Below are 15,071 nucleotides of genomic sequence, written 5' to 3' on the forward strand. Positions count from 1 at the left end.
CCAGTAACATGCACAGTTGCCCTTTGATGCCAGTGGCCATGATTTATATCCCCTAAGTCACTATTACTTGGTCCAGTGTACATAATAGGCATAATACATAGTTTTAAAATGAATGAATGAATACCCAATTTCACTATGATTGTTTAACCTCTTTTGTCCAAATTACATTTAACTAGGATTGTATCATGTAGGGCTTCTGACAAATGTTAATATTAAGTTCAATGCAGTTCATATAACTGTTGTTTAATGAGTGTTTAGTAGGGACAAAATATGTTGTTTATTTTGGAGCCCTACCACAGAGAAGCCAGAATCTGACACACAGGATTTCAAAACTCATGCTTGTTCCAATAATTCAAGTCAAGGAATGGATTTTTACCTTGAAGACTAACCTATATGATTCAACAGATTGGTCATTATGATTACTCTTCATTGGACCTCCTGTGGTTGGAATGCCTTATAAAATTCCATACATGGAAAAATCTTGGGAAACCATCTGTGTTTCGTGAAATATTTAAGTGGAAACCTTACCCTTCAGAGAGTGCAATTGATTCAGTTCAACAGATATCTACTATACCCATAAACATCTATTGAACACCTTGTATGTAACATGAGTTGCAGATAAATATGAAACTGACAATTCCTTCAAATCATTTGTAATTTGGTAGGTAATTGTGGAAATAAAACAGTATATAGTGTGTAAACTATACAACAGGAACAGTTATAAGGAGCAAAGATAAAAGAAAGAAGTAATTAACTTCACATAATGCATTAGGGAAGCCTTCCTGAAAGAAATGGCTATGGGTTGGACTTAAGCCATGATGGCAGTTTTTGTGTTTTGGGTGACTGTCATGAGTGAAAAATGCCCCTGATGTGCTTGATGTATCACTTATAAAGCAGTTACACATTGCAAGGAACAAACCTTTAAAAATAAAAGATTTGAAAAGCATTTGACTTCTCAATACAGCACCTAAATCCACTTCAATATTCTGTGGTTTGTGTGATATCTGAGAAACAGAGCTGAATCAAACCCTACTATATTAATGGATTTGTATATGTGCACATAAGGCTAATATATTTTATGCTGCCATTTTTTGTAGTTTCATAAATGGTGCTATCACTAACATTTTTTTAAATGAAAAAGCTCATATTTGCTGGTAGAAATTCAGTGTATTTCATAGAATTCTGTTACTCTTGATATAGCCTACGGGATGTGACTTTTCATAAAAACCTAATGAATTTCTAGATTTGTCAGCTGTTTCCAAACAGATACACTCTGCTAATCTAATAGAAACATTTTGAGCCCAGATCCCAAATATCAATAGCTTTTAGTATTGCAAATTTGTTTTTCTGTTGGTTAAATTGGGGCTGTGTGGTTCTTGATTAAAAAGTAGCAACTAATTTTGTATGGATGCTTTATGTTTAACTGCCTTGCCAGGGTTTGATGCTCATATTTTTCCTTGCAGAGTTTCAAGTTGAATGTAGATAGTCATTGTGCTCTCAAGGAAGCTGTGGAGGAGGAAGGACACCAACTTCTTGAGCTCATTGCATCTCACAAAGCAGGTAAATCCTCCTGAAATATTGCAAGTCTTTATGTCTCCAGACTATTAAGAATGAAGAAGCATTGCTGTAAATTACTGCTTATATTCACTTCCTTATGTATTATTAATATTTACATTATCAGATTGACCTTCAAGATTTATAAATGTTTCATATACTGCATACAATGCTGTGATACTTATAAGATGAAATACTGCCTTCAAATGGTCTGTTCATTTTATTTCGGACTTGCTGTTCGCCCGAGTTTCAATTGAAATCACATTCCTGAAAACTTCACATTGACATGCTTTTTGATGTAGATGCTCTGGAAATACCGTTAAGATAATGAATGAGAATTGTGCATGTAGTTGTAATGCACACACTTTAGAGTACTTATAGATATCATTACAGATATAAAAAAAGGCAATCTAGAGATATCTGATTATTTTCCTGCCAATTCACACACATGAACATTTTGCAGATTGTTTGCTGGTCATTGCATTAGCAGAGTTTTAGCCTTAAACCAATTCTTACCCAAGTATTAATGTACTTATGAGGAACAGATTACAAATAAAAAATGGTTTTCTCATTTGGTTATAATTATCTTGATAGTAAGAGGCCATAAGAGGATGAATTACAGTTTGACTTTTGCTTTGAGTTTGCCGCAACTAAACAAGAGAAGAGCAGTATTAATCGGATGTGCTAATGCTAAAGACTGCTATCTAATTCTCACCCATTTACTGTATTTCTCATTAATTTTACTTATATTCATATATCTTTCTGATTCCTATAAAGTTTCCACACAGATACATACAGGGACTTTTATTTGGATTGTGAAGCTGTAGTATTAATGATTTTTGTACATTATCATTTTTTTAGTTCTTCATGCATTTTTTGACAATACACTTAATCTAATTTGATTCCAAATCTTGTATTTATGTGGTTATCCCATTTTTGTGTCCTCAAGCCTTATATCAAGTAAAAAATCACCAGTGTCTGTTATGAATGACAAATGCTAATATGGCAGGTGATGATAATGGTCATTTAAAAAGGTAAATATTATTTGGAATATTCATCTGATTTACTAAATAAAAAAATAATAGTGGTTAAAAATCCAATCAAGTCTGTGACTGGTGCTTTCCCCTCCTCTTGGAGAAGGACTGAAGGACATGCTGCGGATGATTGCGAGTCAATGGAAGGAGCTGCAGAGGCAAATCAAACGGCAACACAGCTGGATTCTCAGGGCTCTGGATACCATCAAAGCCGAGATTCTGGCTACTGATGTGTCTGTGGAGGATGAGGAAGGGACTGGAAGCCCCAAGGTAAGTGGCTTGAAGTTTGCCTTATTTCCTCTTATTTCTGTCTTCTTTTGAACTAGGCACCACTGAAGTTTTCTTTCTACCCCTAAGGCTTTTCGTTTCTACTGTGTAAACTTTATCTCTCTCTTTCTCTCTCATATATATATATATATATATATATATATACACACACACACACACACACACAAAATGAAATGACTTAGTTTAAAACAATAAAATTAGCCTGCAACTTTTAACTTTTCCAGGAAGAGGTCCATTTGTGAAAAGTGGTAGGGTAGGAGAGGGATTGTACTTTAGGGGTAGAGAAAGGGGGACATAAAACATTTAGTAAACAAAACATAAAGCATCTTTAACATGAATAATCTGAATGGTTTTAAATTGTTTTGTTGCAACTATAAATCACTATAATCAGTGCAATCAGTCAGCTCTGACATCCATTAGCCGCTTGGTTACAGCAAATTAACAAAGAAGAGAGAAAGTGATTCATTATCTCATTCCTGTTAATGACTATCAGATGCATTGCCTAATTAGGGGATGGTCATTGTAGTGGGGAGAAGGTCATATGCTTTGCTACAAATCTTTTTGCTCTGAGTGTAAGTTCTCCATAACAGTGTATGCACCGAATGCTACAAGTACTTCAAAAATGAGTACTGACACATTTGGTTATCCATTTTAGATTTACAAAACAACCTATATAGCACATATAATTAAACTTTAAGTGAGGCACCTTTTAATACAATATACCACTATTATAAAGGTATCTTTGGACACATGATGTGGGAAATAATTTAATTAATTTAATACTTTCTTGTCTCACACTTTTGTTCTTTTGTGAAAGTGAATGCAGAAAACCAGTCTCATAATAGACTCAGCATCTAAACATATTGTGCCGTAGGAGAAACAGATTTAAGAGTTCATGGTTCCTATTGCTGATTTGACAAAGTAATTAAATCATCAGTAAGTCACATTTCTTCAGCATCCATGTGAACTGGCATTGTGCTAAGTGTATACAGAGCAAATCAACAAGCCATTTGCTCTCTCAGACTCACCATTGCAGGGCAGGAGACACCCAACCTGCTCTGCAATGGTGAGGCCATAGAGCCAGTGAAAAGCTCAGACGATTTATAGCTTTGGTACCTCAAACAACTTCTAACTTGTTTGTTGGATACAGAGGGTGGAATGATGAGTTCAGTTCTGCTTAGAAAAGGCTCCATGGAGGAGATCACATTTCAGGAAATACCAAAGGAAGGAATGAGAGGTGGCTTGGCACATGAGCACATATTTTAGGAAGTGATGTGATGAAAGGATCAGAGCTGGAACTAATAATATGGTATGGGGAGCACACTCAGTAGACTTCTCAGGGCAGAAGTGGAGCTCTTTACTGCAGGGAGAAGTTGATTGGGTTAATGCTTTCGCTGGGGTTGGAGTGGGGGGCAGTAAAACATTATCTTGTTTTTACAAGAAAATATACTGAGTGCTTACTTTTGAAAAGCTATTTTGTCTTGGATGCATTCTATATGCCAGACATGCTTCCACAGCTCATAGGTGTTCTCTCGTTTAATTCTCACAACAAAACGATCAGTCGTCCTATTATAATCCCCAGTAGAGTAAATGGAGGCTGGGAGAAGTTAAATAACTTGCTTAAGATCACACAGGTACTAAGTAGCAGACTGAGATTTGCTTTGGAGCAATGTTGAGACAATGTAGAGCTCTGTTTGCCAAACTAGGACTGAGTCTTAACTGCCTAGGACTGAGGATGGTGATGAACCACTAGCCTCAGTGCCTATCTCATGGAACTTATGGTGAAGTTAAATATAATAATCATGCCTTTGTAGACCGTGACATGCTGTGAAAGAAAAGGGAGCCACTGGAGTTGGGCAGGGAGAAGTGATTTAGATCAGAGCATCAAGGAGGGCTTCTTTACAGGCCACTGCAATTAGAGAGAAAGGGAGAAATGTGCAAGAGAAGACAAATGGTCAATTGTCCAGCAAAGGGGAAGGTTTTGGAGTAGTGGGGAAATGACACCATTGATTTGCAGCATGAAAATCTGTTCCTGGTTGTAGAGTAGAGCATGGGTGGGTAGAGTGGGGTGAGTGGGAATGAGGGTGGGGAAGCACCAGAGTGGAACTGCAGAGATGGTGAAATTACTTAAATTAATAAAAGCCCTATGTTGAAAATGAGTAGCTCTCATCACCAGGGCCAATTTGAGTTTGACACTTTTAAATCAGCTCATTTTGTAGGGAGGTACTGAGGTGGAATAAAGAAGATAATTATCCCAATAAGGAGGAGAATGTATTATCAAAGGCGAGGCAATGTCAGCATTTCTCAGAAGGATGACCACCTGCCCAGGCTTTGCCTCAGACAGGTCAGAACCTCATTGGTGGGACTCCACCACCTGCCCAGGCTTTGCCTCAGACAGGTCAGAACCTCATTGGTGGGACTCCAGAATCTGCATTCCATCAAACTCCCCTATAAGTACTGTAATGAATTCTAAGAAGGTTCTGTTCCTGCAGGGCTACACAGTCCTCACACATCTGGGACCCTCCAAGTCTGTGACCCTCACACGTCTGGGACCCTCACACATCTGGGACCCTCACATATCTAGGATCCTCATACGACATAAATGAGAGAACGTCATACTTGTTACTTATAACAAACAAATGGTATCAACTCAAGTATTTAAAATAGTGACTGTTTAATTAAACAAACTATATCATACCCTAATGAAAGGTTTCATAGCTATTAAAAATTATATTTTAGAAGAGAATTTTAAAACATTTAAGAGACATGTCTGAAATTATGTATTTTTAAATATATTTGAAATTTCCAATTCTTTCCAATGAGTGAGGATTACTTTAATCCACAAAATAAAGAATTTATCTAAAAAACAAGAATTAAGAAGTTTTTAAAAAGGTAAAATAGGTGATATTGATTGGGGGGACTCGAGAGAGATGAATTTAAATATCAGGAGGAAAAAGAAATACATCTAGATCTTAATGATTGGGGTCTCTCACTTTTACACAAACCACAACAAAACCCCTCTCTGTTTGAATCATCTCCAAGTCAAAGTGTCTTCTTTCACTCACACCATAATGTTTTTCTCATTAATAGTATCTCTATTCTAAAGCATTTCATGTCACACTATGTGCATCTATATAAAAGTAGCTATGAGGAGAGGCTTCGTACATAGCCACAGATGAGGAATCTGAGGAAGGTACTGAGAGATTTAAGACTTTGACACGGCAGAGACAGCAAACCTTCTGCCTTCTGTTTCCCGACTAGTTTTCTTTCCCCCAGCCTGGGCTGAATTTTCTCTGGAAAATTGAATTTGTCCATAGTGAAGGGTGAAGGTGAAATCAATTTAAGACAAAGAAAATATATTTCTAAATTTAAACTTAGGACAAACGATCGTTCCTTTTATTTGTTTAATGTATATGGAGTGCGTCCCTTGTTTTCCTTGAGCAAACACAAAAAATAATCGGAAAAGCTCAGTCTCTGAAGACAGACTGCTTGAGTTCAACTCCTGATAATTACTAGCTATGTGTCCTTGGGAAAATTACTAACGTTCTCTGTGCCTCAGTTTCCTCATTTGTAAAATAGAGACAGTGGTAATATCCACCTGAAGGGTCGTGATGCAGTTTAAAGAGTTGACATCTCTAATGTGCTTAGAAAGTGACTGGCACATAGTAAATCCTAGAGAAGGGCAAATGTGCAAACCTTCATATTTTAGTGGTGGAGATAAAATAAACAATTATACAAGAATTTGATAAATACTCTAGTAGAGGATCATACAAAGTTCTACGAGTGCACAGAGAAGAACTAATCCTACTTGGGGTCATTAAGGAGAGATTAACGGGAGTGGTGTATTAAATGAAGAGTGGGAAGTATTTTTGCTAGGGTGAAAACAAAAGACAGAGAACAGCATATGCAGAGACTACAGAACCCGGGATCTTACTGTGGACACTGATTAGACCAGCAGCACAATCTGTACCAAGGCTCACAATGTCACAAAAATGACCCTTAATGTTGAATGATTTGAGCAACAATTCCTCCCATGTTGACATTATCCAAGCCAGAGTGAGATCTCTATATGGAACATATCTAATATGTATTGTTTAAATAGAATTTTTTCTTATATTGCCAAAATAGAGCAAGTTTAAATAGGTTACCCTGAAGTTCTTCAAGACTAAAAGCTGGGTTTGACTTGTTATCTATCATGTAAGTCGTCTTTCCATGATGTGACCTTGCATAGGTCATGTACAAATTGTGCCATGAAATGCATCTCTAAGCACAGCAGTTATGATCATCTATTTCATCTTAGACCTGAAAGAGGAGCTAAAATTAAAACATAATAAAAAATAACTCCAGAATTCATCTTAGGTTTACTTCAGAAGCTACTGGGAACTTGAGAAGCATAATAGAAAATCTAAGGAATATATCTAGGGGGTATTTTTCTTTTTTACCTTGTTTGAGAGACTGCAGAAAAGGACTTGGCCTTAGAAATCTTGTAAAGAAGGAGGATAGGAGGAAATTCAAAGACTCTGGGAAACTTCTCCCCCAGGAATCTGCAGCATACCTTATTTGTTGTATTTCATTTTTTTTTAAAAAAGTGTTTTCCCAGGACTGTGAGATCTTTTATACATGGAAATAGAGAACAGAATTCATCAGTTCTAGAAATAGAGTTTCAGCAGTCATATCCAAGAATTGAAAATATGCTTGTAATTATATTTTAACTTAAGATTGATGAAAGTTTATCACTTAAACTAGACTTTCAGTGTGTTAAAATTTTGAATGGTGTACAGCTGAAGGGATTTCAAAACTCAGTGAATATCTAATGCCTAACAAAGGACTACATTATTTTTTTGACCTTTCAAGGTAAAAAACCCAAAATTCTGAAAGCAAGAAAATATTCTTAATTTTATATATTGCCTTCAATAAAATGTACTTATCCTCTATTTCTTTACTTTTTACCTATAAAGCATGCCATCATTATAAATGCCTTAGAAACAAGGCCAGGTTTCCCCACATGACATCACTGAAAGCACACAATGGCTTTTATGTCTTCTTTAAAAGAGCAGATTAGTTTTCAAAATAAAGAGTATTTGAAGTTGCAAATTCAGACAACTTCACTGCTATTAGGAAGGTGACCTAGCCTGGGTTCCAATCAGCATCTCCATTTCCTTAGTGGAAAAAAAAGACCAAGGTTTAGTGCTTTGAATTCTTTGACTGTGATTATTTTATCTGCCTTCTTGGAGGTTCTTACACGTTGCAGTAATCAGACTATGAAAGTCATCATTGTTACATTCTCAATAATAGCAAGCATAAGGGCATTTCTTAAATGTTTGTTCAGTCTTACAAATGACAGTTTTAGATATTGGTTGAGAAGGGAGGTGTGGATGGCCTCAGACTTGGGTGTTTATGACAACCTGGCCTTTCTTTAGACATCAAGAGAGTCAACCCAATGTTAATACATGTTTGTTTGTTTCACCAGATACCCAAATCTAAAGACAGTAGTTATGCTAATGGATTTTAGGTAACTTTCTTTAGTCGAAGAGTTAGGAAGAACTGCTTTGGGGAGCACCTTGATATTTTCATTGTATTATATAGTGCCTCTTGGGTAAAAATGCAGGTGGATGTTATTTGAGACCAGGATTAGATCTTGATTTTTCCAGAACATTGGTGAGACAAAGCATTGTCTCTGCTTTTTCTTTTCTAGTTAAAATGTTTAACATAGGACCTTCAGAATCACATTAAGGTAATAAGTGATTATTGCATTTTTAGTTGTTAGTCCCACATACACTGATACATATATGTATAAAGACCTACTTGAAATACTTCACTCTTCCTTATACAAAAAGAGCATGGTACATGCTGGCAGAATGATCCAGAGATGACATAGTAAGATTAAATTTATTCTAAAAGAAAGACAACAGGCAAAGACCGGGCCATTATTTATTGAGTGCTGACAGAGAGCTCTGCCCTACCGAATGCTGGGCCAAACATGAGGGAAAACATGCTTTTCTGCTGAGTGGTCTTATCGTGTCAGTGTTAGCACATAGTGTAACATCTTGTCTAATGTAGATTGGGCTATCTTATATCTAGAATAATAGATCACCTAAGATTTAGATCATCTTAATTAGGATGTTGGCAGATTGAAGTGGAATGGAGTTCTTGATGCAAGCAAATGAGTAGCAAATGCATTACCAATTCTACCTCTTCCTCGCAGAATTCTTCTAAAAGCTAGTATCTGATGCCGTTCCTTCCTTACTGAACTATATAAACATAGTCCTGATATGCAGTATCTAGGGAGAGCTCTTTCTTCTACTGTGGATTCTTCAGTAGCCCTTTTTTTATTATCAGAAGGGCAACTATTCTTCAAAAATGTTTTTGAAAGACAGAAACAAAAGTGAGTTATTTCTTCGAAGATCAGTTGTGGTTACTAAATTTGTGATAGAATGGAATAAAAGTTTCTCTAATCTCCTTGAGGCACTTAAATTTGCATATTATCAGATGTGTGGGTGGATCCAACATAAGGGATTTTTTAAAATAATCTGCTTCTCTAGTGAGATAACTGAAAAAAATGATTGAGATGATGAAAGTATTTACTAAGTCAAAGGACAGCTGATGGTCAGCCTATCGTGTGTATGAGACTATAACTTGATTTTTTTCACACTACATTTCCATTCCTTGAAGGTGGAAACTTTTGACTCAGCAAGCATCTGGGAGTAAAATTCTTTTGGTGTCTGTCATCAACACAGGGAAATGACATTGACTTGTGTAGGTAGTTTGTTTTATTTATTTCCTATTGAGTCAATGTGCTTAATCTGGGAATCTATAATGCCCAGAGTTGCAAAGATGCATAGTATTGGATACAAAGTTACATTCTATGGAAAGCAGTCCCCTTTTATTAGCAGAACTCACATTTTATGTTCAGTCTCATCTATTGTAAAGATAATGTAGAGTAAACATGTTAGAGGGCCTTTTTGATGCATAGTGGATCAACATCTTTTCAGTCTTTAAATATTTAAGCACAAAAGAAAGGCAAGATACAAATTGCTTCTAAAAATACTTTAATAAGTAAATTCTTTGAAAGTGTGAAACAGTAACCTCAGTGTGTGACTTACACTTTTTCCCAGAATCTGTTGTTTCTGGCAGGGGAACAGGCTGAGTTGGGGAGAGCCCTGCTAAAGGGATTACCCTGCTCTGGCTCTTGTGTTTATTGAGTCACTTAGGACTTCTTATAAAACAGAAGCTTTCAAATATACACACAACTACACTTGGCACCCTGAATACTCTAAATGCTTGTTTAACTTTTTTATACCAAATTTGTCCCATCCAGTGAGGTAAAAATAAAAAAAATTAGATGTCTAGTTTTTGCTTTTTCCTTCTCCTCGGGAATCAGCTGGAATATAGCCATTCGTGTGGTTCTGAGGCTAATAGAGACAGATATTTTTTCAATGTACTGTCATGCTATTTGCCACCAGTACTCACAAAACATTCCCAGTTCTACCTCCCACTGCTTAAATGAATGTTAATGTTTCTCAGGAAACATTAACTAGATTGGAGGTCCTGCTGGGCCAGAACCCAGGGACCCATCTCATTGCCACTTCCAGGCCATTTGCACGGGGTTGGGGTAGTTCCTTCCCATCTTTATATTTAGTTGGCCTGTAGAGGCCCTTGCTTGTTTACTTTTTGACCTCTGCAGGGGTAAGCAAGGCCACAGATCTCACTTAGTGAGAAGTGGGAGAAGGAAGGAAGGGAGGCTAAAGCAAGACACTAAGAAAGGAGAAGAGAGAAGGAAGGAAGAAAAGGAGAAGAAATAGGAGAATACAGGAGATAAATAAAGAAGTACTTTCTGGTGAAATTGAGAGGAGCTAACTGCTCTACTACACGGAGATTATTCTCTCTCTCTCCCTCTCTCCCTCCTCCTCTTTCTCTCCTTCTCCCTCCTTCCCTCCCTCCCTCTCTCCTTTCCTCCCTCCCTTCTTCCCTCCCTTCTTCCTTTCTTCTCTCCCTCCCCTCCTATTTGGCAATGATAGGGTGACAGAGGAAGAAGTGACTATAAATTAGGATACTAGTATAATAATTAAAGGTAGCTAATGTGAAGCAGTAGTTGTGATAATCTGATATTATGAAAGAAGAAATAATAGGGTTTGATATCTAGGGTTGGAGGGCTGATGGTAGAGTTAATGACTCAAAGGACTGTGCATTAACAGGAGAATGTAGTTATTATTAACTGAGGTGGGACACATTTTGATAATGTATAACCTGGGCATTGATGTTTTTGTAACCTTTGCAAGTAATGCCAAAGTGCATGCAAGTTTGGAGAACAATGATTTAGAAATAGGAGAAACTTGAAAATCATCTATGTGGTTATGAGTAATACTCTGTTAAAAACGCAAACTTGAAGCCTGGAGTGTGGAGATCAGTGCTCTGGATAACGGGTTTGACAGGCCACGTAGGAATAATAACTATTGTTAGGGGGAAAAGGATGTCCTAAAGCTAATTCCATACAGGCTTTGTGGACTCCACCCCCACTCCAGACCAAACCCAAAGACACTGGGAACTCCAAATCCCATCACCACCAAAGGGAAGGTGGCTGGGACCTGAGGGTGGGGTTAAGCAGCCAGGTTGGTATAAAGCCAGACACGTGGGCTTTGGAGGGGATCCCCCATTTTGGCTCCCCGTCAGCTCGCAGCATCCAGCCAGCTCTGAGAGTGCCTTTGGGTTTCCAGGTTGGCGGATCGGGTAGGACGCATTAAAGACTTTATTTCCCTACTTTCTCCCTGAGTTGTACATTTCCTTAATTCCCTTTTCCTTGTAAAGAAACCTTTTATTAACCTTTTGTGTGTGCTTGTAGTGGAGTATTAATAAGTCCCTTTTAAGCGTGCGGGTGAGGACCCACAGCCAGGCAACCCGTTTTATATCGGGGTTGCCCTATAACACTATGACCTTGGAAGTTCATTTTGACAAGAAAGGACTATTGTATGAGAGTAAAGGAGAGGTATGATAGAACCTTGAGGAATATTTAGGGGATTTGTGAACAGAGATGCCCAATTAAAACTGGAGATGACGTGAGAAACTACAGTGTAACTCTCAGGTCCTACCTTTCAGACTGCTGGCAACCAGGTGAGAATTGGGGTACAGGTCAAAAGAAATTTTCATTGGACAAGGAATGATCTTAGCATGTTTGTAGCCAAAAGAATAGGACTAGTAAAAAAAAGACAGTTGAACAAGATAGCTTCAAGATGAATGAGAAAGAAGAAGAATAGCTGTTGGCACAATGACTCAAATGAGGGAGAGGAAATGAATCAGGTGGAGCTGTGAGTTTTGGGAAGGGAGGATATATATTTTGAGATAAAGGAGAAAGAAGAAATGTTGGGTGATAAGCAGCAATAAGGAGGGAAGGAAGCCAGAAGATTTTGAATGAAGATAAATTTAGTGTGATTAGTCAGTGGGGCAGTTATTTGAAGAAGGGAGAGTTGAGGGTGATGAGAGGCTTGAAAACCAAGTAGGATTCAAATCCCATCCTCTCAATAGAGTGATTACTATCTACTTCCCCCTACCCTCCGCATCTGTATTGCATTTCTTGCCACACATTTGGTGATCAATCATACACAACCTTGTGATACCATGGACATTGTCATTTTGACCTTCCATCTACATTTTTTATAATTAACTTTTTAAATGATTATATTCCACCATGAAACTCCTCAGGGCAGCAAGTACATCCTAAACTTCACTGTTTCACTCACTTTAAAAATTATTTGAGCTAAAAAGTATTTTAATTTTAATTGGTTGATATGTAATATTCTTATTAAAGCTACAAACAGATCTACTTTGTCTCCTCATCTTTTATGCTACTTTATCTTTGCTGTGTAAATAATGGCACAATCCTGTCTTACCATCTGCTTCTCCTTTCTACAGTTCTCTCGGATTTCCTTTTGCCTCTTGCTTTTATTGTAAATAAAACAATTCTCAACAGAGTCTTTTCAATTATTTCAACCACAATAACTAGTATTTATACAAAATAGAAAAAAAAGTGATCATATTATTTTTGTACTTAACTCAGGTATATTTGGTTAATATTTTTAATAGGTTGTTCTTTTTTTAAAAAGTATTTAAATGGACTGCTGAAAAGAACTCTGAGTTGCTTTTTTGAAAAATTCTGAAAGCATCTAATATGATTTAACAACTGACCAGCAAATTGATGAAATTTGTATTCTTTGCTTTAAAGCTTTCTAACAAGATTAGGTGTGATTGAACCTGAAAAGGTAAAGGTCTCTAAATTGACATAAATTCAAAGGGCAGAACTGGATCATATCACTATTTGAATCTCTAACAAAGTCTAATCTTTGACATATTATATTTAGTGCACTATAATCTGTGTGTATACACATCCTTGTAGTAAGTGATGAATGAGGTTTAGCTTACATAATACAACATCTACTCTCCTAGAACTTTGTAGGAAATACGGGGTTAGGAGGTCTCCTCTGTAAAGTGACCTGGATCAATTCCCTGGAACATTTTTCCAAATAACCTTGATCAAATTTATTTCCCTGCTGTCACTCACGTGATGCCTCTTCTGGCTGACATTAGACAGATAGTGGGAAACACTGAATTTCACTGGGAAGTCCCATCTGGCTAAAACAAGTAAAACCCAATCATTTCTGAGGGGAATTTTTGGCCCAATGGTGAGACCAGAGAGAAACTCCAGTAGGGAGTTCAGTAGGGCAATGCATTATTTTTTTTTTTAACTGAGGAAACATTGGTTTACAATACTGTATATGATTCAGAGTTATAGCTTCTCAGCTCTTAACATGTTGTTGCCACACCGCACTAATTGTTCATCAGTATTATTTGAACTCCAATAGGTTCTAGACCTTCTGAAGTTTATAATTTGAGGTAATATAGTTTGAATTATGAGAAATTTTGAAAAACTCCTTTTTGTTTTAACTCTTTTCCCATTTCCAGGCTCTTATGTCCAAAGTGTTTGTTTCTTCTCTAGCTGAAGGTAATAACCACCTGATGTAAACCTGTGAATCTGATGCTAAGCAGGCTCAATAGTATCAGTGACATTGACTGTTGTAGGAAGAGATTAAATCACCTAATGTGTTGGAATTTTTTCCATTGCTCAAGACTTTGGATGTTCCATAATTTCACCTGCTGTGCACTTACTTTTTTTTTCGTATTCAATTTTGTTGCATTTTGGAATGAAATGAAGTCACCTCTTTTCTTAATAAGTGAGAACTTTGTAACTATTACTGTTAATCATTTATTGAAAATTCATATTCCCCCTTTTTTTGGTTGAAGGCTAAGAATTATTAATTGCATAAGACAAAGAATACAGTGATGTCAACAAAGATATCACTGGTTAAGGTAAATTTGATGTTCTGATTGTTTTTTTTCTTTTGTAATTACTTTTGTATTTTATCCAATTTTCAGTTGTGAATTCCTGCTTTAGACCTTTGACAAATAGCATCGTCTTTCATTATCTGCAGGTTCTTTTAGTCTCAGTTGTACACAAAAAGCTTAATGGTTATTCTCCATTGGCTAATACACAAAAGAGAAATCAGGTGAAAGAGTTTGAAGATAGAATCTCTTTGTAAATTCTGCATTTTAAGCAGATGTTGTCTCACACTATCTTCTTTCAATGAATGCCTTGAAATAGAAACTTGTAGTGTGTACTTTGCCTAGGCAATCAATAGTTCACTGTCTTCCTATAAATGGTAAAATTGGATATTAGGAAGTATAGGCATACTTCTCATAAAAGGGAAATGGGCTGGGGACTTTGCACTAATGATATAATCATCAACAGCGGCATCAAACAATGTTTACTAGTAGCTTAATTTGTAGATACATGGATTGCTTAAATAATAACTGTTTCCTCCGCTTTCCCGATAGAATAACCTATTTTGTCCATCCACCCACCTTCTTCTGAACTGTGGTTCAGATGAAGTAGACCCTATTTTCCAGTCCAGACAGTGAATCACAGTCAGTTCATAAACCATGAGTATTTCCCTTCCATGTTTGATTGGTTTTGGCAATCACCCTTTTGAACAGTGAGAACTGAAGTCTCTGTAGGGCTTTGGGAAAGGTTTTCTTTCTTATAGAAAGAGACAAACAAGAAGAAAAGGCTCACTTTCAAACTCTGAATGCTTTCACAATGTTGTGAAACTGAATTCCTGTAGTCATGTTGTCACTATGGAAAGACCT

The 15,071-nt window shown here is 36.8% G+C and overlaps 1 protein-coding gene across 1 annotated transcript in view; it reads left to right on the forward strand.

Annotated features, from left to right (window-relative positions):
* The window catches only part of AKAP6 (A-kinase anchoring protein 6), a gene marked incomplete at its 3' end in the record, with an annotated part of 338,178 nt that overhangs the window by 131,383 nt on the left and 191,724 nt on the right, over positions 1–15,071 (forward strand). Inside the window, exons 5-6 of the mRNA XM_084241293.1 lie at positions 1,464–1,560; positions 2,695–2,858. Of these exons, the coding sequence (XP_084097419.1) occupies positions 1,464–1,560; positions 2,695–2,858 (261 nt within the window). The remainder of the gene's footprint in view (positions 1–1,463; positions 1,561–2,694; positions 2,859–15,071) is intronic.

Source organism: Talpa europaea, assembly GCF_964194135.1.
Source record: "Talpa europaea genome assembly, chromosome: 8".
In the NCBI taxonomy this organism is placed as follows: domain Eukaryota; kingdom Metazoa; phylum Chordata; class Mammalia; order Eulipotyphla; family Talpidae; genus Talpa; species Talpa europaea.